We start from the raw sequence: 24,373 nt of genomic DNA on the forward strand, positions 1-24,373 counted from the left end.
AGAGCGAAGAAAGTCTGGTCTCTTTCTTGTTGTGGGATGTGGTATAAACGGCAGGTGGTGTCGTTTGGTAGTGTCGGTATGGGAACTGTCTGAATATAACGGGCAATTTTCTGGGTCTTTCCGACTAAAACCCAGACAACGCTAGAGTGAATGTATTGTAAATCTGAGATTCTTTTTCTATTGAAAGCAATGTATGGATATGTCCACACTTGATTAAAGCAATAGCCGAAATTTCCAACAAAAGCTATCTCCCAAGCCGTTTATGCATGTTCTCATTCCGACATCAGTCATGACAGCCGTGAACCAAGTCATGAACAACCAAGAACTGCATAGTCTCATCTAGCACCATACTTCACGCACCTGGATGTGTAGCTGGATGTGTAGCTGGCTGAGGAGCTGGCTGAGGAGCTGGTTGAGTAGCTGGTTGTGCAGCTGGATGTCTAGTGTTGAAGAACTCAGAGCGATCCGGACCTTTTGCGAAGGCACTGAAATCCTGTGCCATTTGCATGCCATCTTCAACTTTTTCCGTAATAAGCGTAGCCAGTTCGTTCACAGCGGCATCGTACGAAGGAGCAAAGAGGAGTTTTCGCGGTTCATCAACCCACTTCTTCATCTCGGCTAAGAATTCCCCTTGCCACCAGGTATCTAGCTTCTCGGAGACACCCGATGGTAAGGGATATCTTCCAAGGATATGCTTCACTACATCGAGGTAGCGGTAGTATCTGGCGTGGTAAACCCCAAGGCGAGTATTCCACACCATCGTATGGTGCAATTGGAAGTAGGTTGCATACGTACTCCGGTCCGTTCGCAAAAAAAATCAAATCTTGAGGCAATTTCGGGCCCGCCGGAGAAGGTGAGGCTCGGATGGGTGTGTTGAAGTCATCCCACCCAAGGAGTTGCACACATCACTTGTGCTGGATGTATATGTTCTCCTGGGCTGGACACAAGAATTCAAATCTTTTTCGGTACCAGAAGTCACAGTAACGCATGATCCAGATGGCCCTATAGGCCTCGAAGCGAAGTTTCGATACCACGTAAATGTCTCCTGAGGTACGGACTCAGAAAGGTGTGAGGGAACGGAGAGGCTTTTAATATTCAGGCCGTCTTGGGCCAGGGCGGCCATGAGGCGATGAGGTGAAACTGGCAGCACGCCAAGCTGGATCAGATGCTGGTCGAAAGTGTCTGGCTCGGCCGAGAAAGGAATATTGGTATGCTCAGGCTGGGGCGGGGGCTTGTTTGTTGGGTCTGAGAGTTGTTGGGTCTGAGAGTATTTCCCGTTCTGAGATGAAATGTGAGGAGTTTGAGCAATGAGAAATGGAGAGGGTCAGATGGAGGCACGGCAAGAGGACTGACTGCACGTGTGTAGAGCCACGGCGAGAGCTGGTGCCTCCATCACCGCCTCCATCTGCCTAGTCGGGAAAGGATGGAAATCTCTCGAGGTGAATGGAATGATATTACGACTTTTTGCCGCTCCATCCTCCTTCTCATAGTTGCTGGGACACGGCTGGTAGTCAGGATAGTCAAAGCAGGAGAAGAAGCGACGTAGCTGCAGATGGTGATATCTCAAGACAGTGTGATCGACGAGAAGCTTTGAGAAACCTGGAGGTCCGAGAAACAGCGAGCAACGGCCATTGGTGTCACCTCAGCAGACAGGTACGACAGAATTAGGTCTTTGCTTTCCGTTCTTGTGCTGACGACGTAGAGGAGACTGATAACTTGATCTGATTGATCATTAAGGTTAAATTCGCCGACGGATCAAACTTGCTCTGAAAACTCAATATCCAGATGTAATATAGAATCTAGTTGTAGATGGCCGGGTACGCCTATACAGTAGGACGAAGGTCAGCACGGTATCATTACGGTGCCACATCAAATGGCAATGGGCAGGTACTTACAGATCGAACAAACCGAATGGTAATCAAGGCTTTAGGAGCATTTATGTAAGGTGCCTTTTATCTGCAAGCCACACTTTCATCCCTCCCATAGCATCCAAGTCAGTAGCAACAGTCTGCACCATACAGTGACCGTCCTTTAAAGCCGCCGCACAATATACAACGACTGAAAGATACGCTGGATCTAATGATCAAGACTACAGATCTACATTGAATGACAATTTGCGAAGGAGAACTCATGTAGAAAGATATAGAGATCTCATCCAAGTAAATACACGTAGTATATATGCCATTCATAGAAATTTACTGAACCCTGCAATCCAATACGTCAGCAATGCTCAAAAATAGCCCCATAGCAGACATCAACCTCAGAGTACATACCGTTCAATCAAATGGACACCAGAGGCCGTCTCCACAATCCCACTGACCTGACCGGGCTGGAGTGCAAAGGCGGCGTCCTCAAACTCTTTCTGCATCTCATTCCGTCCAAAGAAACCCCTAACGTAGGTTAGCCAAGTACCTGCAGCGGTATTATTGGATACGTACAAATCTCCACGTTTCCTGGCACTGCTGCAGTCTGACTCCGATACAGCAATGTCACCCAGACTGGCTTCTCCCGCATTGATGCGCGCCTCGTGGCCGCGGAGGATCTCGATGGCCTCCTCTTTCGAACGGGTGATTTCGGCTTCCCTCCAGCTGCTAGGCCGCCTACTTTCCCGGTGCTTGACGAGAAGATGGCTACAGCGGATCTTGCCCTCATTGTGACCGTTTCCGTCAGAACGTCCTGCGGGTCCGCTGTGGTAGTTGGCCATATAGAACTTGAGCTTCTCGGTATCTGTGTCGGCCGGCGGCTCCCAGCGAGACTCTTTTGTCATAGGGTTGAAGTAGTAGGGAAGGTTCTTAGAGTTGGAGTGGCGAACCTCCCATCCTGCCGGAAGACCTGTCTCTACCTGAAGTGTTTATAGTCAGCACGATACCAAGTTTGGTAAACATGATGTTGTATGGTGGGGTTGAGTATCGGCGTACCATGTTGTGGAAAAAGATGTGTGTATTTCTAAAGCCTGCGGAGGAGTCTATAGCTTCACAAGGAAGACAAGGATCCAGAAATGACGCGGGGGGGACTAGTGGAGTTATATAAAGTTGCAGGAATCGGAGAGGCTTTGCTGGTACTTGCAGCTGCGGGACAAACTGCGGGGGAGGGATGACGGCAAACACTGTAAACATCCACGGGGCGGTGAGCTGCAAGTCATGGAACTAGCCGGTGGTGCTTGGGTCAACGCTTCTTCCGACTTCCATTGATGATCCCCCGGCCATCTCGCTATTCCCATCAGCCACTCTTCGCGTCTTTCGTTTCTATCTGTTCCAAGTTGAAGCTTTCGAGCGGATATAACACACTCGCTACATATTAATACGCGTGAACCTATTTCTTTTCGGCACACTTCATCAGTAATACACCTTCGACCTCCGACCTCCGAAAATGTCTGCCAGCCCATCCCCCTCTGCCGGTGGCGATAGCAAGCCCACCGATCAAATTCACTTCCGATTCTGTCGTGAATGGTAAGTTTTGATCTCTACACTTTGGTCGGACCTTCTGCTAACGTCTACAGTTCCAACTTGCTCTACCCGAAGGAAGACCGCATCAACAACCGGTTGATGTTCACCTGCCGAACCTGCCATGTCGGCGAGCCCGCCACCTCCTACTGTGTCTATCAAAACAAACTCAACACTCAAGTCGGAGATACCGCCGGTGTGACCCAGGATGTGGGATCTGATCCTACGGTTTGTCTCCCGGGTTTCTGTGATCATTGTGGGGAAGAGATTACCTGCTTCGTCTGTGACACATCCTCCGAGGACTCCTGGTCCGAAGAGGATTATGATGGCTTTTCGTCGTCATGAGGTCCTGCGAGCGCCGCGCTCGCGTCATGGATACATTCCAAGTTGTCTTGAAATTTCCGTGGCTAACCCACTCTTTCCCTAGCTTCCTCGTTCCAACAAGCTCTGCCCGAGCTGCGGCGAAGCCGAAGCAGTCTTCTTCCAGTCGCAACAGCGTTCCGCTGAAACGGGAATGGTAAGCCTTCATGCCGGTTTACACCGCATCCATGAAGGGATCGGCTGACGCTTACTTTCCAGAAACTTTACTACGTCTGTTGCGCGTGCGGCAATGTTTTCGTCTAATTCTCGATTTGCCATAACACATGTCATGTACCTGATACCCGATCTTGGTTTTTGTTCCGTTAAGCAGCATTTTTGTGGAGTTCTGGCGATGTTTGGGCAAAGAAAAGGGGAGTTTGAAGAGAGAAAGAAATTTCTATTGCTACAAACGGGATAAATATAAGAACAATTCGCTTCCAAAAATGGTATATCCTACACATGCATCGGCGCCAACGACAGGATCTTCGACCACTGTCGTCCTCGTAGTTCCGTAGCCACGACACCTAGTATATGTCAGTAAAGACGTTCCAATCCTTTCCATGTGATGCCGTAGTCTGCACGCCTAGACTGACCGTTCATTCTTGTTCCGATGGGGTCTCCGGACTTGTTGACGAGAACACAGGCGTTATCATCGAACTTGACGATTGAACCATCCGGGCGCTGCATTTCCTTGGCCGCGCGGACGACGACGGCATGGCGAATGTCTCCTCGGCGAACCTTGTTTGCGATACCGACGTTGTTGCTGCTGTCGGGGCCGAAATTTCGTTGCTTCTGGACCACGACCACGATGCGGTCACCTGTTCATCCCGGAACCCCAACATCAGTATTATTCCTTTGAATAGTGAATGAAAAAGAGCGGGTTATCGTACCAACGGTGGCGGGGCGCTTCTTCTTCAGGACATTCACGCACTCGACAACGGCGGCGCCGGAGTTGTCGATGCAGTTAAGCATTGTCTGGATCGGGGCTTGTCAGTCCGATAAAAATTCCTTTCCCCCGCATCATGAACACCAGTAGAATCGCCCACACACCTTTAATTGAATCATCTTGACTGTGTACCCTGTCCGGAGTGATAAACGTAGTGGGAGTGAGGGGAGTATAGAGAGAGATGGGGATGGCCGAAAGAAAAGCAGCGCCAGGCAGTTTGGCGGGCCGGCAGGTTTCGCCGACGACCGACCCCGGACGGGGGCACTGCAGCAGCAGCGCCAGCCTTCACATTAATTATTATCATGTCAGTCTGCGAGTCTGTCCTTTCATGCGCGCTAACACCTTCACTGCCTCTCCTTCGTTTCCTTTGTTCATCATGCCAGTCACTCCTCTTCGTATTCACGTCGTTCCCTAAATTTTCCCTTCTCAAATCCCGCTCCTTTTCCCCCTCAAGTTTGGCGCCCATATATATTTCTAGTAGTCTCTCTGCTTCCCGACCTTCCGCTGTTTCTTCCCCTTGACGCTTTGACGCCTCATTCCTACCATTAATCCCACCCACACTCTTATCGCCCGCTCAAATCTTCTTGCATGGGATCGTCTGGGTTGAAACTTCACGATGCCGGTCTCCAAGGCAAAATCTAGCCCCTCCGATGACCGTCGGGATCGGCTTACGCTCGCGAAATTGGCCAGCTACGACGACGTCGCAACAGATGCGCTGGTTGACCGTGTACGTTTATGAGCCTCGATTGGCCATCATGCAGCTGGTCGCTGACTATACTATCCTCGCAGGCGTACTTTTGGACCAACACTCGCAAGAATCGCACCAAATACAACCCCGCCCGCGGCATCAAAGATGATGATGTGGCTAGCACTCTCCTCCACGATGTCATTGTCAACAAAGACGCTGCCAAAGCGGAAGCGAAGCTATTGAGCATGCCAGGTCTCAAGAAGTACTTGGCTAAGCTGCCTACTGACCGGGAGAAGGAATGGTTTCGCCGCCATCTCCGCAAATACATTCAGATGTATCTCCCCGACTCCCCCTTTGAGGTGACTACGACCAATCGCTACACGGTGACCGAGCATGAGGCCGCCATCTGCGCCCGCAAATTCATCAAGCAGGGTCAGGAGATCAAATACCTCAGCGGGACCCTCGTACCCATGACCAAGGAAGAGGAGCAGGATCTGGATCTGAAGAGAAAAGATTTCAGCATTGTCATGTCGAGTCGGAGAAAAACCCCCTCTTTCTTTCTGGGTCCCGCTCGGTTCGCCAATCACGATTGCAACGCCAACGGACGACTGGTGACGCGCGGCATGGAAGGCATGCAAGTCGTGGCCATCCGCAACATTCATATCGGAGAGGAAATCACCGTCTCCTACGGCGAGGATTACTTTGGCATTGACAATTGCGAGTGTCTTTGTTTGACCTGCGAACGGGCCGTCCGCAATGGCTGGGCACCGCAGCTCGATTCCGACCAAGAGAGTCCCGCATCCACGCCAGCTTACGACGAGCCTGCGCCCTCTGAGGCTCTCCTTTCGCCCAAGAAACGCAAGCACGCCCCCGACACCGATTCAGAAAGCTCACCCTCGTCAACTCCTCGCAAACGAACCAAGTTTACTCGCCAAAGCTCCAAGTTGAGATCCGAGGTGGTGTTTTCCGATCTTACACCCTCGATCGAGTCTTCCACGGTCCAGCCAGCAGGCACCGGGCTTTCCTCTCAAGCTTTATCCGTGCCACACGCTGCCGCAGCCGAAACTGCCAGTGACCACGTCATCGACAATAAGAGTGACATCCATACCGAATCGACCGTGCAGAGCACCACCACTACCACTGCTGATCCCGATTCACCCGGTTCGCTGGACGATTCCCACCGCTCGTCAACTTCAACAGCCGCGACGTCCGTTTGTGACAACCCGGTGCAAATCAAGATCGAGGAAGTTACCGAGACTACCGTGCAGGCACCAATTTTGACTGTCGAGGGACGCCTGGATCTCTCCACTGGCTCAGCCGATCCAGAACGACGTATCCTGGGTGTGGACAATGATGCCTTGTCGGACTTGTCGGACTCACTGGAGCTGGACGAGAAGCTCGGTACGGTGGTGAAAAAATCCCGAAAATCCCGCAGCAAAGAAGTCGTTCCTTCAGTCGAGGTTGAGCCACCCCGTGCTCGTGTTCCTGGCGACTACACCAAAACCTCGAAACTTCTAGCACAGGCATACGACCGCTGGGTGGATTGCCGTACTTGCAACGCTTGGTTTGTCCAGCAAGATTCTTACCTAACGCGACGGGAGTGTCCTCGGTGCGAACGGCACTCCAAGCTGTATGGATTCCAATGGCCGAAAACCGACAGAGAAGGCCCTGCGGACGACGAGGAACGCGTGATGGACCACCGCACTGTGCACCGGTTCTTGTACCCCGAGGAAGAAGCGCTCATTTCGCGCAAGGACCGCGGTGTCAGTTTTGGAATAACCCCGACGCCCGAGCTGTCCGAGCCTCACGCAGATACTGAGGACAGTGAAGCCGGCGAGGACCGACGCAACACGCGCGCCAGCCGACGACGAACTCGGTCCCTTCGGATGACTATGTAATGATGGATATGGATCGATTTTGGGAGTATTAATTTCTGGAGTTTGCTTGTTATTTGGAGTCCGGCGGAGTCCGGTTTGGAAGAATAGGCGTTTGAATCACGATGGGCACGAGCGTTGCCATGAGCCCGGCGATTCTGAAAGGCTTCTAGGACGTTTGAATGATCTTGCTTCTCGTTCATCTGGTCTGACTTTGGCTTTGCGCAGTCTAATGATCTCGCATTTGGTTACCCTGTATAGATTATTGCTCGTTTCCCAGCCCCTGGTACACTTCTGTACTTACACGACTTTATCCCCAACCCTGGGCCTTGGAATTAATTGATTTTCACCCGTCGGCTGACGGGCATTGCTTGAAGAATCTTGTCCCTCTCTCTCTCATCCTTCCCCCCGCAAATTGCTGGTGCCGCATCTCCGCATCTCCGTCATGCTGCATTGTGGAGGAGAATAATTGCACCAATGGCAGCCCTGTCGGCGCTTTGATCCCCAGAGATTTCTTGTCCTCATGATGTGCTCGTGCAGGTATTCCAGGAACTCCGATATTGAGTCTTAATGAACTTCGGTCTGCTTCATACCGACCTCACTGTACTATCGCAACCATGATACCCTATAAAACGCTGCTGCTTTCGGCGCAGCTCTCCCCAGCCAGATCCACCAGGGATACAACCACCACCTGCAGCCATGGACTTTTCACGCCTCCTGGCCTTGTGCTTCCTGCTAACATTCTCCCTCACCAGCGCCTACGATGCGCCCCTCGTCACTCTAGACTATGGCACCTTCCAGGGCAGCTATGATGCCAGCTACAACCTCTCCTACTTTCGCAAAATCCCCTTTGCAGCACCCGCCACAGGCGAGAACCGCTTCCGAGCGCCCCAACCCCCGTTAAACATCACCAATGGCACCTACGACACCGACCAATCCTTCGACATGTGCCCTCAACGCACCGTCAACGGCTCCGAAGACTGCCTCTACTTAGGTCTCTACTCCCGGCCCTGGGACACCTCCTCGTCCACCACCAGCCGCCCTGTCCTAGTCGTCTTCTACGGCGGCGGTTTCATTGAAGGCGACGCCCTCTTCGGCATGCCCCCCAACGCCTACCCCGTCCTCAACGTCAGCACCCTAAACGACTACATCGTCGTCTATACCAACTACCGCGTCAACGCCTTCGGCTTCCTCCCCGGCCAAGCCATCAAAGACTCGCCCACCTCCGACCTCAACCCGGGCCTCCTCGACCAACAGTACGCCCTGAAATGGGTTAACTCCCACATCCACCACTTCGGCGGCAACCCCAACAATGTCACCATCTGGGGCCAATCCGCCGGCGGAGGCTCCGTCGTCGCCCAAATCCTCGCCAATGGCCGCGGCTCCAACCCAAAACTCTTCTCCAAAGCCCTCGCCAGCTCGCCCTTCTGGCCAAAAACCTACACCTACAACGCCCCTCAAGCGGAAGCCATCTACACCCAGCTGGTAAACCTAACGAACTGCACCACAGCCTCCGATACCCTCAAATGCCTTAAAGAGGTCGACGTCCAATCCATCCGCGACGCAAGCCTCATCATTGACGCGGACAGCACCTACACCACCTCATCTTATACCTGGGCCCCCGTCATCGACGGAACCTTCCTCATCGAACCCCTCACCTCTGCTACCGCCTCCAACACCCTCAAAACTGATCTAATCTGGGGCATGTATAACGCTCACGAAGGCGAGAACTTCATCCCCCCCGGACTAGAAGATACCACCACAACAAACGGCTTCAACTCCTCTCTCGCGTCCTTCCATAACTGGCTAACCGGCTTCCTTCCCGGTCTTGATACTAAAGACATCGATCTCATCGAATCGAAATACTACCCTGTTTCTGGAACAGCAGAAACACTATCCTATAATACGACGTTCGTCCGCGCGGGACTTGTTTACAGGGATGTGGTGCTCGCGTGCCCGGCGTACTGGGTTGCTTCTGCGGCGGGCAAGAAGGGGTATGTTGGGGAGTATACTATTCCGCCGGCGAGACATGGAAGTGATACTGAATGGGTATGTTGTCTTTTCCCTTTCCTATGTAGATATATATCCCTATCTACATACTACGTAGTGATACTAATACTAATCATGCGAGTGTAGTGGGACACTGTGTCCACAGTCCAACAAACCGACCCTTTGATCTACGACGGCTACGCCGGCGCATTCGCCAGCTTCTTCCAGACGGGGGACCCCAACGCACATAAATTGACGAATGGGTCGGAACCTGGTGTGCCGGAGGTACAGCAGACAGCGGAGGAATTTGTGATTGCCACAGAGGGGTTTGAGAATGTGGGGCTGAGCGAGTTGGAAGATCGGTGTGCGTTTTGGAAATCTGTTGGGAAGAAGATTCCTATTTGATTTTTACAACTAGTAGTAGTATTTTCTAGTTGTCTACTTAGATGATGGGTGTCTATAGCGTACAGGTGTGGTATGAGAAAGAGGATCTAAGTAGAGATGTGGTGGTTGTGGTTGTGGTTTGGGGGAGAAATATACAAATTATAATACATGAGGTCAAATCGATCAAATACAGCCGTATATATCCTGAGTGATGCTTTAAGTCAATGCATGCAATGCATGGAGTCTAAATATTATCTTTCCTTGTTGCCGGTTTCCGAACGCCGTCGTCAAAGGCTCGTCAGTATGATTTGACTGGGCCGTAGGGTTAATAATAGTACAGGTTGTGCTGGTTGTTGTCGTTGCTGCCGCTAAATCAAGGCCTGGCCGCGGAACATGCCCTCGCGCACTTCCTTGACCACGTCCTTGCGGTCCTTCTTGCCGACCAAGACCACGGCTCGGCCACGCTTGCCCATGCGACCGAGACGGCCGAGTCGGTGGATGAAGTCGATCGTGTTGTGTGGGACGTGGTAGAGGATGACCGTCTTGACGGCGATGGTGTCAATTCCGCGAGAGGCAATATCCGTCGTCACGAGAACCTTGGTGTTCGGGAGGCCGCGCTCCGCGCCCGGCTTGTTCTGCTGTTCGGGGAAGACAAAGGGAATGGAGTTGTCCTGGCGGCGCTTGTTCTTGGCCAGCATGATCTCCTCTGCGGTGGGAGGGATCGGGGACTCGGTGAATTCTTCAAGCAGCTCTTCTTGCTTGCGGCTGCTGGAGTCCCGGGAGAAGGACTGGGCGTCGATGCCCTTTGAGCGCAGGAACTGGGCTACCTCGTCGGCTTCTTCACGCTCGTTGACAAAGACTAGGATCTTCTTGACCTTGGGTCCGGCCTGGGCCAGGAAGGGGTGCGTCGGTTCTGTGTCGCCTGCCTTTCCGATGGACCAGATCACGTCGGCGCAGGCCAGGCTGCGGTTGCCACGGTAGGGGTCCCGTTGGATGTCCACCACTCCGAGCTGGACGCGACGGGGGATAGCATGCAGGTTTGGCGTCGTCAGTCGTCGGATGTCGGGGTAACGCTTGCGGAGGAGGTTGTCGAGACTGCGGGGAATGGTGGCGGAGCAGAGGATGAGCTTGTGAAGAGAAGAGGCTGACTTTTCAATGATCTCAGTCGTTGTAGGCAAGAAGGACCGATCCATGAGCGAGTCCGCCTCATCCAGCACCAGGTGGCTGACGCGACTCAGCACATATGGATCCGTCTTGGCGATCGAGGCAAGCAGGTGGGGAGTGGCGACGAGAATATCAATCCCGCTCGGGTTGAAGAGGATGCTCTTGATCCGACGAGGGGTCAGGTTGGACGAGATCATCCCCGACCGGTACTTGACCGTGTGCGAAAGAGCCTTGACTTTGGCGCCAACCTGGGCAACCAACTCGGAGGTCGGGACGAGGATAATGACCCGCGGTCTACCTGCGTCCGACAACGGAGCCTCTTCCGGTTCAATGTCGAAAGCCCGGTTTTTGAGCTTCTCCTCCCGCTCCTTGGCTTTTTGTTCTGCCTCCCACTTCTCGAATTCCTTGTCCTGCACTTCCATACGCTTCAGGGAGTCGATCAAGGGAATCAGATAGGCGAGCGTCTTTCCCGACCCGGTCTCGGCGGCCAGAAGGTACTGTTCAAAATTCGGTTCATGGTCTGAGACATCTTTAGATGTTCTCTTCGGGATAGGGTCTTTCAGGAGTTGTGGGATAGCAAGGCGTTGAATGGGAGTCGGTACAATGTCCGCCAGTCCGGGAAGAGCTTGGGAAGAGATCGAGTGGCGCACGACCGGTAGCAGAGGAAACTGGTCGAAACTCGAAACTTCTGCGATCTTGTTCTTGATGGCGGTTCGGCGACCGTAAGGAATGGGCGCCAATGCCGTCTGCATCTTGAGCGCCTTGTAGAGAGGACTGTCCGGCTTCTGCTTATCATCTTCGGAATCACCCGAGCGTTTGAGAGCTGCCCGAGACCTTGACCGTGGCGCATCCCGAAGGCGCGCCTCCGTCTGGTTCATGCCGGACCAGGGGCCGGCACGATCTCTCTTCGAACGTCCTTGCTTCAGGGAGGATTTGTCGACATTGGAGGACAGAACCATGCGGGCGGCCTGCCGGCGCTGTCGGACGGTTGCCATGGAGCGGACGGCCTGCCATCCGGCGAGAGGAGAGGACATGGTCGCCTGCGTCTGACAGAGCAGACAAACTTGAGGCCGTAGCGGCAGAGACAGTCTGCCCAGGCGATTCATGGTGAGGATTGGGGGGGAGGCGGCGATGAAAAGCGTGGGTGAACACTCGACAAGAATCTTCTTCCACTAGATTTATCTTTTGCCTCCCGGAGCTTCAATCCAAAAAGAATCAGCAGCCGGTCCCGTGCCAGGCTCGAAAGGGAAGGCGCTCGGGGCACAGGAACGATCCCCCGCTAATCCCAAAGGGGACTGGCGGGATCGGGGCATTCCGCCAGGCGACGAGGTGTCGAGGTGTCGAGGCCGGCCAGACAGGCGCTCAGGCCAAGTTCAGGCCAGGTTCAGGCAGTCTCAGGTGTTGAAGTTGCCATGGAGACTCCCGACGCCAAAATGTCAACAGCGTCAAGCTGCGATTCCCAGCTTCAGCCGGTTTGCGAACGGCTTCGAACTACTTATTAGTCAACTAGTCAACACTGTTTGGTCTGGTTTCTCTGTTTATTCCTTCTTCCCGTCACCTTCATCCCTCCCCCGTCTCCTTGTTTTTACTTCATCCTCGTTGGTCCGGTGGTGGATGGTGTGTTGGTTTTGTCTTCTTCACTTGCAATTGTCTATCCTGTCCAGCGTGCCGTCATTGTTGCACATCGCCCATTTTCACCATCTCGGTTGCCCTGTTCTGCCTACGATCAGCATCCCTTCGTTTGTCGGACCAATTCTTTCGCAGTAGTATCCTATCAAAAGTAAAGAAAGACCTGACGAATCGGCTCTCTTTCGCATGATCGCCATTTTGTGACGCATCTCATTTTCCCCATACTGTTACGATTCCCATGAGCTGCTGCTTAACGTCCGAGTGAATTTTAAATCCCAAGCGACTCATTTATTGTCCGCGTTCTGTTCTTCATTTGCGCTGGTTCGTTTCGGACTATTTCTACCGGCCTCGTTGCGATTGACTCATCATCTCTTTCGCCTCCATTCGACTCAACCAGGTATGGGCGCGTTCCAGTCCAGCAAGGGATGGCGATGATTGCAGAGACCTTGCATTGCTGCGTTGTGACGAAAGAACCCATTGCTGATTCAGCTGCCTGCAGCTGTGTTTTCTTCCAGGCGCGCTTGTCGACTGGCTATTTTTGCCTCTTTTGAATCACCAGTTGTTGTCGTGCATTTCCCACCAAGATGGGCAGCAGTACCACGCAAAGGCCGCTGTCCGAAGTAAGCCCCATGGCTCAACGACGAAACTCTCCAAGTTGGAACCAGAGTACCAAAGTAGGTCGCTCCGCGTGCTGTTGTTAATCTTCCGACATCTGGACCTGACCATGTCGCCCCAGATGAAGTCCCAAGAAGCATCAGCGTATGAAGCACCCGCATCACCGCGCCTCTTCTGGCAGGGCCGTGAATCAGGCTCTCCCTTCCCCAAGAGCTCGGAGAACCAGAGTCCTTATGACCCCGACGCCTCGTTTTCTCCATCCAAGCGTCCCTCCCTCGAGAATCTCAAGCGCGCCTCGAGGGTCAAGAACAGCAACATGTTCCGCGATTACAACCAGGAGTACGATCCGACCAATGTCTATGTTCCACAGAGGCCCTTGGCCACCAGTCGCTCGCCACAGAAGCAGGCCTCAAATGCACCCCCTGCGCGACAGGCAGAGTCCCACGACAGTAACCCGAGCGGGCCCCGCCCCCCTTCTCCGAGCAAGGACCAAGTCCCTCCGGCGAAGTCCTCCCTGTCCCGAGCCAGTCGCTTCGGGTTCAAGGATTCATTTGACCCCGAGAGTGAGATTTGGTCCGACATTGATGGAAGTCGCCATGCCAAAAGTGTAACTTTCGACGCCGCTCAGCCCCAGGTGCACGAGTACGAAATGACCACGCCTGATCCGTCCTCCATCGCTTCTGGCTCCCGTGAAGGCAGCTATGATTCAGAAGAGGATGAAGGGGATATCAGTTTCGATCGCGAATCTTCCCTCGACCGTGATGACAGTTTCGATGCCTCCTTGGAAGATCTCGAGAAGACCCCCGTTGTCCTGCCCGAAGACTGGCGATACATGAGTCCCGCCAGCGCCAACGACGATTTGGTGAAAGATGAGGAAGATCCTTTCACGGAAGACGATGAAAGTCACAGCCCCGATCCGCGGCCATCCACCCACCAAGGTCCGCCTGTCCAGCATGCTCGCGTCGAGTCGCTGGATTCCAATGGCGAACGCCGCCCCTTGCCCCCGCTCCCTCCAACCAATCGCCCGTCTTTAAGCCAGCGCGGCTCATCCCCACAAAAGCTGTCTGCAGCCTTTGAGCTGGCAAGTGGAGGTCAGCGAGTGCTGCCGTCTCCTCCAGGCCCCGCCATGTACAGCAAGTCGGACATTACTGAACGTGCTCGTGCATCCATGTCTTTGGAAGACAGGCTACGTCTAATGATGATCCAGGAAAACGAACGGAAGAGCAAAGACTCAGACCATGCGGATCACCAGGCGCCCAAACCAGACACAGAACCTGAACACGACCTAATCAGCGACTTTGAGGACGACGAGAAGAGTTCAAACCCAGGAGAAGCTGCAGAAGATCACGATGAAGAGGCTACGGAGGTATTCTCTCCTCCGCGTATCTCCCGGGATTCAATTCTCCGAGACATTCGTAAAAGTGAGAGCTATGTCGACGACTCTTTCGAGGAGGATTCGCAGCTTGAATCAAGCCCCCACCACTATATGCATTACGACCCTGACGTCCCCATCCCATCCCTGGAGGACGATGATGACGAATACCACGATGACGACGATGATGACCAAAGCAGCGTGGTAATCAAGCCCGAAGAACACGATGACGATCTTTATGACATCCCGGAGTATTATGAAACGGTTCAGTCTCAAACTTCTTCCTCAAAAAGCCTCAAAGACCATTTGGCCACCAACGATGAGGGCGATCAGCCCAGCTTACCTCAAGAAGACGAAGCCAGGGCGCCTCAGAGCGGGTCGCAAGAGTCCGAAGACAGGCAATCCACACCTGTTCCTCAAGTGCGAGAGGACCCTGTTGCCGAGCAACCGGAAGCAGAACCAGAAGCAGAACTGCAACCCAAAGAACTGTCGGCTCCCAAGATGGCAGCTATGAGGGAAGCGCTGCAGCGACCCTCGACACCGGATAACCAGGACCAAATATCGGAACCTTCGACTCCGGAGTCCGTTATACGACACCCCGTTGAGGAGGAGTTTAGCGACGACGAGGTTTCCGTTGATGAGAGTGTGCCAGATCCGGTTGCTACCATCAAGGCCCCTGGAACTGGTCTAAAAACCCGTCCATCCCTGACCCCTGCGGACGTTGAACAAATGGCTGCAACGCGCCGCAAGGTTAGCGGACAACCACCCCCGCCTATGCCCCAGCTTACCAAGCAACACTCCAACGAGTCGCAAGCCTCTGCACCGGAGGAGGAGCAGGAGGAGGACACACCAACCGAGCCCACCAAGGAACCGAGTCGCAGACAACCCAGTCTCATGAAACTGGATATCCCATTTAGCATCCAAGAAGAGGAAAGTCTCGGATTCGGCCTGGATAAGGAGTTCGATCGAGTAATCGAGTCGCAAAAGGTGCAGTTTGAACAATCCCTGTCCCAACTCAGAAGCACTGCGTTTATCCCTCGTTCCCAAGAGGGCCCACATCAAGGACCAGACGCCCATCAATTGAAACCTAGAGCATCAACTGACCAGCATGTCTTGAAACAGAGAGGTTATCTTATGCGACATAACACGAAGGTTATCATCGCTAGTAGCCGCAACGAGGATGAAGCGGCCACTGGAGGTGACACTCCTGCAGCGGCCCGGGCCGCACCAACGGCGCGCAAGCCTAGTCAGCAAACGTGGACTACGGTGCCGTGGAACGGACAGACTCGCCGGGCGAGTATGAGGACATCCAGCGGCATGGTCCGGAAGAAGCCCGTGAGCGGACCCGTCCCACCACTTCCAGGCCAGCCGAGTAGCGTTCAAGAGCCCCCCGCGACCATTGAGGAGACCGAACCTGCGTTGAATGGTGCTCTGGAGGAGGGCGAAGAACGTGGTCGCCTCTTTGTCAAGGTAGTCGGAATGAAATATCTCGATCTACCGCTGCCACGGGGTAAGTGCATGGCCCCTTTACTATATTTCGGAACCTTGTCTGACAGTCGCTCCAGGTGAGAGATCGTACTTTGCCCTAACGTTGGACAATGGACTCCATTGTGTTACCACTGCCTGGCTGGAACTGGGCAAGACCGCTCCCATCGGCCAGGAGTTTGAGCTCATCGTGCAGAATGATCTCGAGTTCCAACTAACACTCCAGATGAAGGTGGACGAGGAGAAGTTCCGTGTTCAAGAGCCTGCTCCGCCAGTGTCACCTACCAAGCAGAAAGCCTCCACCTTCAGTCGGGTATTTGCTTCGCCCCGGAAGCGCAAGGAGCTTGATATGAAGCAACAGCTGGCGTCGCAACAAAACAAGACTCGTGACGTCAACGCTCCCGTATGGGACAGGCTGAGAACTCTCATTGCTCGCGATGGAAGCTTCGCGCGCGCCTACGTGTCCCTCAGCGACCATGAGAAGCACGCCTTTGGCCGGCCTTACACAGTGGACGTGGCATGCTTCAACGAGTGGGCTGTTGAAGAGCAGCCCAGCAGCGTAAAGAGCAAGAAGAGTACCAACAGTACCACTTCTCAGAGACGGCCTCCCTACAAGATTGGAAAGCTCGAGCTGCAGCTTCTATTTGTGCCGAAGCCCAAGGGCGCCAAGGACGACGACATGCCCAAGAGCATGAACGCATGCATCCGGGAGATGCGTGAAGCCGAAAGTGTATCGTCCCGCAGTTGGGAAGGGTTCCTTTCTCAGCAGGGTGGTGATTGCCCAGTAAGTACCAGGCAGATCTTAATATTTGTCGACGAACGCTAATATATTTTCAAAGTTCTGGCGTCGTCGCTTCTTCAAGCTCCAAGGGTCCAAGCTGACTGCATACCACGAGACCACGCGCCAACCTCGCGCAACGATCAACTTGTCTAAAGCAGTCAAGCTTATCGATGACCGGTCTTCTCTGGTCCAGAAGGAGACTACAACGCGAGGCGGTGGCCGTCGCAAGTCAGCCTTTGCCGAAGAAGAGGAAGGCTACATGTTTGTCGAAGAGGGATTCCGCATCCGCTTTGGTAACGGCGAAGTGATTGATTTCTACGCCGACAGTGCGGCCGACAAAGATGGATGGATGAAGGTGCTAGCGGACGCCGTTGGCAAGGGAACTTCTGGAAGCAGCCAAGTCAAGGCCTGGACAGAGATGGTTCTCAAGCGGGAGCGAAGCATGAAGGCGAAGCGGCCCAGCACCGTAGCCCCTCCGCCACCCGCCAAAGACAGTGCCATCCCTGTCCCAACGACCCCATCGGCGCGGGCGCCACCCGTGGGTCGTCCTGGCCACAAGCACACTCAGTCACAGCCAGAAGTTCGCGGTCTGGATGCTCGCCGGCAGAAGACGCGGTCCCTGATGTTCTAGAGATGTTCTAGAGATGCTTTTTTTGTATTCCACCATGTTCTCCACTTTACCTCTTCTTGTGATTTGCTTCTATTTGAGTACCCTCCTTCTTTGTGATTTGCCTTTTCTTTTCTATGTTTGCTCTTTGCTTCTTGTATGGTGTTGGAGTCTAGCCTGCCTGCTGCATCTTCCTTTTGTTCTACCATTTGAATTGAGACTTTCAGCATCCAGCACTGCTCGTTATGCAAGCGTTGTCGTTTCTTTTTGTTTGTCATATTCCGTCTTTCTTCTGTCCTTGATTCCTGCACCGCCCTTTAATGATACATAGCGCCTTTCCTTCATGAGTCTATAATTGAGTTCTCGTTTCTCTGTGTATCAAAAGATCTCGGTTCATTTCATCTGTTGGTCAATTTAGCAATTGTAAGAATTGTCATCGAGGTTACTCTAGTAGTCTGAAGTAAGCTATTGATGGCATGGATGGGTTAACCCAAATTAGCGCATTCAGCTGGGCTCGTACTCCGTACTCCGAACGACATCTTGGTACCACTTTCACGGTTATAATGGTTTGCCCACTCCTAGTTTATATATGGTGCCGCAGAGTACTAGTAGGATATTGTTGTCCATCACATAGCAGTAGTTACGTACCACCTGGAATAAACCAATATCTTGACTCCTGTGGAACGAAACTATCGACCCGAGGAGAGAGAGGGGTATAAAAGCTGATACATTACGTTGGGCATTATAACATTCTTCAATGTATAGGCCGAGACTACTGAAGTTACCGGAGAGACACATCATCAGTTTAGATATACACTTCAAGAGCGAGGAAATGATATTTTGTTGTATGCCGCAATGGCAACGAGCAGGCTGACGCGTTGGCATTCAAGGTGCCGCAGCTTTGGAGGGATGGTTGATAGAGATGGTATTCAATGGACAGCTTCACAAGCTCATTCCCTTAAAATTCAATACCTGCACGCAAGTGACATTCAATTTCAATAAAGTGAGTACATTCCCCTCAACTTCCCTATCCTTAGGAAATCGAGAGATTCAAGTGTTTACTTGAAGTGAATTGGCCCACCCAGGAGCGACTATAAATACTCCCTTCTTCTCCACCTCTCTTCTTCCTCTTCATCCTCTTCTCTCTCCCACAGGTCCTACATATCCAGGCCGATTTCCATTTTGTTCATTTCTTTACTCTCCAAACTGTCCACTTCACATACATCCAATTCCGAGCTCATCTACGTCTCGTGATTTCCAGGGTCTGGAAATCGCATAAAGTTACAAAACCAGAAAAAAAAAAAAAAAAAAAAAAAAAAAAAAAAAAAAAAAAAAAAAAAAAAAAAAAAGGCAGTTACAGTCTCAGGCCTAAATTCCCTTTTTCTATATCATTCAAATGTCCTAAAACATGACTCCGCCCCATTCTAAGTCACCTATAGCAGCTTGATAATTGTCAGCAGCTTGAAAATCAGCTATACAATCAAGCACTAAAAAAGGAAAAGAAGAGAAAAGAGAAGAAGCATCAGCAACTATCGTTAGCCTGTCAAGGCATCCACTCCTTTGGATCTTTCCTACTTAATACTCGATTATCATATCTGCGTCCCTTTCTTATGTCAAAATCACATTGTTTCATCGATCTGATCTTCACTCGTACCCTTCCGCCCCTTGCTCACATCTGGAATCATGTAAGTATCCGAGTGTCTCAAACGATTATCTGCCTCTTATACTGACTCTCAGACAGAATGACAAGCTTCCACGCAAATCTCAGCTCACAGACTGCAGAGTTCTTCAGGCACAGCAGTGAACCCAGTCAGATAAATCTCGCTGAGAAGAATGTGACCTCCCAAGGTGCAGAGCAGGTGAGCTATTACAGAGAAATTGCATATTGCGCAGGCGGTCGCTGATTTGATACACTAGGGTGACAACAGCAAGAGTTTGGATGAGCCTACCACCGCGAGTTCGCAAGGCTACGAACCGACCGCTGATGAGGTACAAATCCTGTCTGACGTCTCCAAAGAGTTAGTTCTGACTTTCCACCAGGGATAATGAAGCGATCGTCTGATATTCGGTTGGCAACAGTGGTGGTCTCCCCGCATTGGATATCAACTCTGGCGCACGGTATCGATGTTGAATCCAGTGGTTGCGGTTGACTTGCTTGGTTTTCGTGATGTCAACTCTGGGCCACGATACCGATGTCGATGACGAATCCACTGTGTGGTGTTTTCGTCGTATGTCATTCCTAATACTACGGCACAGCCTGATTTGCCCGTTTGGTGTCTGCTTTAACTGACATTTTGTTCATATACAGAAAGACGAAAACCGCAGCCTTCGCATGACGAAAGACAAGAGAGAAGGAAAAAAAAAAAGAAAAAAAGCCCTCAACGACCAAGACACAGACACACAATTGCAATGACCAACGCGCATCATTTCATGTCCCGAGAGAGATGGCTTCGGTTTCGATCTCTTAATGACGGATTTCTGCTCTCATTTTCGCACTTGGACACAGCAGTTTAATACTAGATTTATGTTTTTCCTTTGTTCTTTAATCCTATTGATGAGTGCCTGTCCTGAGGACTCTGCGGCGAAGGCAAAAAGACCGTCAAACGAGAGTTTCACTTAGGCTATGTACCCCAGTCTGCTCGTCTGGTTGACACCTTGCATGATTGCCGCCACCTTGGTCTTGTTGTGCCCAGAAATTCATAGTCAGCAGAGGTCCAACAAATGGAGGAAAACAACCCCCAAGAAAATCCCCAAGAAAATCCCCAAGAAAAACAGAAAGAGGAGGAAGATGATGAACGTTATGGGAAGAGGGACAGCCGATGAAGTCAGGGAAGCAGAGTACGAATCCTCGAAGTGTACAATATCTATCCAGATTCAATTCACTTTCGTTGTCCAAATCAAGCCCCGATACTCTAATGCTGACCATGCAGATGCCTCACCGTTTGAAGCAAAAATACTATCGGATCTATAGCCCGGAGCGCTGTCAAACTCAGCCCAAAGTGGCAACCCACGAAGCAACCCAAAAGCCACTTCTATTTATAAAATAGTCAAAAACTTAGCCAGACACAGCTAACAGGAAGGTTTCATGAAGATAAAACCAAGAATCTCGACTGCTAAGACAGCTGCCCATAAGACAGTCGTGTCTCCATATGGCACTCTCCCACTATATACTACTTATCAATGAATTTACTATATTTGCTATCCAGTATATAGTATATCAACGCTAATCTGACTGCTACAACTGGTGGCTTTTACATGGGCTATAAATCCGGCTCTTTCTCTCAAATTCGATGAACCATCTCAGAAGATATCCAAACACTTACGGCGGTTCACATCTCGCCACACAAAGGAACTTCGACTTTCTAGGGTAGAGTAGTTCCGTTTTGATGTTAATCCTGGGCACGTTGATAAAGCTTACTCGAAGCTTCAAAGGAACTTGCTGACGGTCTTCCTTTTTTGAAGCCATATAATGGGTATCGCTCACACAGTGGTGACATGAGAAAATTTATCACATACGGCCAACAGAAGCCATGCGCCGTGCTGTGCCCTGATTCAGCATGCTGGAGCGGTCGGCTTTCTGAACATAAGGAAGTTTACTAATATATGTCTCCAACGGTGGAGTTACGAGACTCAAACACAGGCAACAGAAGCCGCGTTTGATTGTGGGACGTGATTATAGAACGAAAAATTAATCTGGGATCACGTGTGAGCGACTCTTGTGAGGATGTCGACGAATTTACAATCGAGATGGTATGGCATATAGCACCATGCTATAATGACGAAGACTGGACTTTCTGTCCAGCAAGCGTTATGAGGTTCGTGCTCTAGTCAAATTTCGAGCAGTCTCACCTACAGGCGAGAAACCGGGGGCACTGATTTTGCGGGCTACGCCGAGGACGCCCTGGCTAGATACAAAGACGATACTAACAGAGGCGCCACTAGCAAGAGAAGAGAAAGCGGATCAGGTGGGAGCCGACAGCCGCTGGTCTTTCTGATCGAGTGGTGGCGGATGAGGGCCATATGTTTAAATACCATGTCCACTCGCGTCCATCAGTCGGTGGCGCGCCTCCAGGCTCGACCTTTTTGACAATATTGATGAATCAGTTTTTTAAACAGCAAACGGTACGGTTGCTCGAATGGTAACGTCAATACGAGCAGATCAAGTGAATTCAACAGATATCAGCGGACATGAAATTAAGAAAGTTTGAGTCTGCAAATATCGCACACGTTCGTCTGGACCTCATTTGTCAAGGACAACGGCTTATGAGGCAATGATGTCGATGTCTAAGATACGGAAGACCGAATCAGCAATTATTACTCACGTCCGAATGAACGCAGACTTCTTCAAGGACAATTTGCTGCCCGTGGAGATGAAATTCGTGGGACGGAGGTCATATTACCCGGAACTCACAGATATTAAGCTGACGCTTTGAATTCCCAGACATCAGGTACAGCTTCCAGATGGAAGGTGAGTGGGCTTAATATGGCTGAATACTTCGAAGATGATTCTCCAGATGAGTTGAACGTCGTTTTTTATAGCGACCGAATTGGAAAGTTACTGAAAGAAGACTCCACTGTCGATTACAAGGGATTAATGAAGTTCGAGATCAACGAGGCCCCGGTGAAATGACAGATAAATGCCCTCGAAAAGCTGCGCTTGGGAGAAAATGGGGTCACCGGTGGTCTGATAATCGAGAAATGGGTGATTTACTATATACAGTTTAAGCATATTTGATGGGGCATATACGGTATCCATCGTCTTCAGACTAGCGATGATTCTGGCTGGTAACGGGCAGTATCGTGAATACTACTACTAGTAGAGATGATCAACAGTTTACTTTCATTGCTGAGCTTCCAATAAATAGAAATGCTTTAGCTGAGTTATTGGCTTTTTATGCAAATATATGTGGTCTAGTGTATGCTCTCAAGTTGCTTATTGTCATATAGAAGAAGAAAGCGGTCGGTGAATAGTACATGGGGAATTGCTCAATATTCAGCTCGGCAAATTCAAAATCATGTGTCAAATAAATTCCTCAAATATGACACGATGATTAATGAGTTCCAATGTCTTTTGAGCATGCCTGGCTACCACTATAACTACTACTACCTAACCCCCCCAAAGCCCAGTGGTACTGGCTCGCCTAGTGGATGAATCATATGCTTATATGGCTAACTACATTTGAAGTGCTGGCCCCATAAACCTTCAAGAAAACTCAGTACAACACTCAATGCTCATGACCTCTGCGAAAGGACTGCCGTTTATGCCGGATTTCGCAGCCCGCGCGCATAATTGTCAAGGTATACAGCCGTAGAGTTATCTATAAATGTTAGCAAAATCCCCATACAGCACGAGGAGGCTGAACGTACATGACGCTACGCCCTTTTCGACATTCAGGTTCATATACATGGGACGGGCCTAGAATATAAGTATCAGTAGGTGCTACACGCGATTCAGGACAAACCGTTTTCTTTCCAGGTGCGTACCGTAGTTTCAGCGCCTTTCTCCAACCAGTCATGAATTGACTGTGCATTCTGAACAGTCGAGTTCCAGTACTGAGGAAGTACATCGAGACAGGCTTGGAAAGAGAGCAGTCCACTCTGCTGCATGCCCTGCAGATCCTGGCGCGCACTTTGGATATTCTCTAGAAGCTGTTCGAGATCCTCCTTCTCAAATGTCTTCTGGTTTATCTTGTTTTTCACCCCTACAGGTGTAGTTGGCTCCCAGGACATTCCGGGGAAGGCGTAGCAGAATCTCACGTTCAGCGGCAATGAGTAGACCAATAGAGGCAGCGAGAGCGACGCCAGCGAAAATGAGGCCCCCAATCTGCATAACCTAAGATTTAGTAAAAGGTAACTCGCTTGGGAGGAGCAGTGTTCTTTGCGGGAATGTTTATCACGTACAAGAATCAACGGCTTAACAGGCTCGAAGATGGTCCCCAGCGCTCCTGCAATTGGGATCGCCGCTCCTGCGAGTGCGGCCATTACTTTCTGGGCAGCTTCAATTGAGTTCAGCTCCTGTGTCAAGCTGCGAATTTCCTCCTCTAGATCAGCGATTTGTTGTGCCAGATCTCCTTCTTTGTCCTCGGCCCATGTTGAGTATGTTTCTACGAAGGATGAAAATTTGCTCTTGACGTTGGAGTATTGTTCTTGGATGTCTTTGGCGGTCGCCTCAAAACCGTTGGTATTCTGCGGTTGCAATAGGCTGTTAGTAGGAATTCTCGAAGCTAGTTGCATACGGGGTAGCTAGAGGTGCATAACACACTGAGATGAAGGTCTTGACTTTGGCCTTTCGGTCCTCGATGGCGATGTCGCTGTCCGCACAATATTTAATGATAATTTTGTCGAAACCTAATGACAAGATCAGAAAGAAGTAATTGAAACAGGGCATCGAGAGATGGCTACACACTTTTGCCATTCTGAGAAATATCAGCTGCCAGGTTGCGACTATTTTGAAGGACTTGATTGTAATCCTATGCAACTATGTCAGCAGAGAGAACTGCAAGCAGCACTGGATTGATGACTCTACCTGGCGAATGCCAGCAATGGTGTCCGCAAACCCCTCGTTATATCTCTGGTCAATGACAGCCAGCTTTTGCTGAATATCAATGAGACGTTTATCAATATCGAACGATGCTTGAGATGCTGCTGTTCCTGCCTGCGCCATCCCGTTTTGACCTTCCTCGGACGAAAGGTGTTGTCCTGCACCGACAGCAAAATCGGCTTTTTGCTGATCTGTCTGCAGTGGCTTGTGATCTTCGTAACCATTGGCAAGGACATTGATCTCCTCATCGGAAAGTGAGCGAGCAGCCTCGAGGGCCTTCTCGACTGTTGGATTAGTGCCGAGGAGGCCATCCAGCTTTCCAGCGACCTCCTCATAGCTCGGAGGGGAGCTGTCGGCTGTGTATGCGGGCAGAGGAGACATGGTTTGTCACAGGGATATAATCAAATAGTAAGGTAATAGGGGACCTTCTTGCAAGGAAATTGAACGTGAGGATTGTTATTTTTCTTCCCACTGGCGGAGTCGATGCTGGCTTTA

The 24,373-nt window shown here is 51.2% G+C and overlaps 8 protein-coding genes across 8 annotated transcripts; 3 read left to right on the plus strand and 5 right to left on the minus strand.

Annotated features, from left to right (window-relative positions):
* Positions 1-352: 352 nt before the first annotated feature.
* BDQ94DRAFT_168563 (uncharacterized protein) lies at positions 353-760 on the minus strand (the record flags this gene model as incomplete). The annotated part of the gene is made up of 1 exon (XM_026771097.1): positions 353-760. One exon carries the CDS (start codon positions 758-760, stop codon positions 353-355), a length of 408 nt encoding a protein of 135 aa, XP_026628574.1.
* Positions 761-2,183: 1,423 nt separating this feature from the next.
* pin1 (peptidylprolyl isomerase ESS1) lies at positions 2,184-3,085 on the minus strand. The gene is made up of 3 exons (XM_026765500.1): positions 2,919-3,085; positions 2,439-2,842; positions 2,184-2,390 (listed from the first exon to the last, which is right to left on the minus strand). Exons 1-3 carry the CDS (start codon positions 2,919-2,921, stop codon positions 2,261-2,263), a joined length of 537 nt encoding a protein of 178 aa, XP_026628575.1. The 5' UTR covers positions 2,922-3,085; the 3' UTR covers positions 2,184-2,260.
* Positions 3,086-3,188: 103 nt separating this feature from the next.
* BDQ94DRAFT_129223 (DNA-directed RNA polymerase II core subunit RPB9) lies at positions 3,189-3,819 on the plus strand. Its single transcript, XM_026763923.1, has 2 exons — positions 3,189-3,449; positions 3,500-3,819. Exons 1-2 carry the CDS (start codon positions 3,370-3,372, stop codon positions 3,786-3,788), a joined length of 369 nt encoding a protein of 122 aa, XP_026628576.1. The 5' UTR covers positions 3,189-3,369; the 3' UTR covers positions 3,789-3,819.
* Positions 3,820-4,256: 437 nt separating this feature from the next.
* Positions 4,257-4,775, minus strand: BDQ94DRAFT_168566 (mitochondrial 54S ribosomal protein uL14m; the record flags this gene model as incomplete). Its single annotated transcript, XM_026771098.1, has 3 exons — positions 4,257-4,327; positions 4,397-4,621; positions 4,694-4,775. The coding sequence occupies 3 exons, from the start codon at positions 4,773-4,775 to the stop codon at positions 4,257-4,259; spliced, it is 378 nt and encodes a 125-aa protein (XP_026628577.1).
* A 590-nt stretch (positions 4,776-5,365) lies between these two features.
* On the plus strand, positions 5,366-9,878 carry BDQ94DRAFT_186347 (putative carboxylesterase; the record flags this gene model as incomplete). The annotated part of the gene is made up of 4 exons (XM_026775130.1): positions 5,366-5,476; positions 5,539-7,232; positions 8,067-9,360; positions 9,448-9,878. 4 exons carry the CDS (start codon positions 5,366-5,368, stop codon positions 9,703-9,705), a joined length of 3,357 nt encoding a protein of 1,118 aa, XP_026628578.1. The 3' UTR covers positions 9,706-9,878.
* Positions 9,879-12,101, minus strand: mrh4 (ATP-dependent RNA helicase MRH4). Its single transcript, XM_026763924.1, has one exon. The coding sequence runs from the start codon at positions 11,952-11,954 to the stop codon at positions 10,053-10,055; it is 1,902 nt and encodes a 633-aa protein (XP_026628579.1). The 5' UTR covers positions 11,955-12,101; the 3' UTR covers positions 9,879-10,052.
* A 960-nt stretch (positions 12,102-13,061) lies between these two features.
* bud4 (putative GTP binding protein (Bud4)) lies at positions 13,062-17,361 on the plus strand (the record flags this gene model as incomplete). The annotated part of the gene is made up of 4 exons (XM_026768932.1): positions 13,062-13,151; positions 13,214-15,974; positions 16,030-16,733; positions 16,789-17,361. The coding sequence occupies 4 exons, from the start codon at positions 13,062-13,064 to the stop codon at positions 17,359-17,361; spliced, it is 4,128 nt and encodes a 1,375-aa protein (XP_026628580.1).
* A 5,235-nt stretch (positions 17,362-22,596) lies between these two features.
* BDQ94DRAFT_168571 (uncharacterized protein) lies at positions 22,597-24,259 on the minus strand (the record flags this gene model as incomplete). Its single annotated transcript, XM_026771099.1, has 8 exons — positions 22,597-22,655; positions 22,705-22,753; positions 22,822-23,039; positions 23,095-23,161; positions 23,239-23,523; positions 23,600-23,685; positions 23,744-23,807; positions 23,864-24,259. The coding sequence occupies 8 exons, from the start codon at positions 24,257-24,259 to the stop codon at positions 22,597-22,599; spliced, it is 1,224 nt and encodes a 407-aa protein (XP_026628581.1).
* Between the last annotated feature and the right edge of the window lie 114 nt (positions 24,260-24,373).

This window comes from Aspergillus welwitschiae, assembly GCF_003344945.1.
Source record: "Aspergillus welwitschiae strain CBS 139.54b unplaced genomic scaffold BDQ94scaffold_9, whole genome shotgun sequence".
Lineage (NCBI taxonomy): Eukaryota > Fungi > Ascomycota > Eurotiomycetes > Eurotiales > Aspergillaceae > Aspergillus > Aspergillus welwitschiae.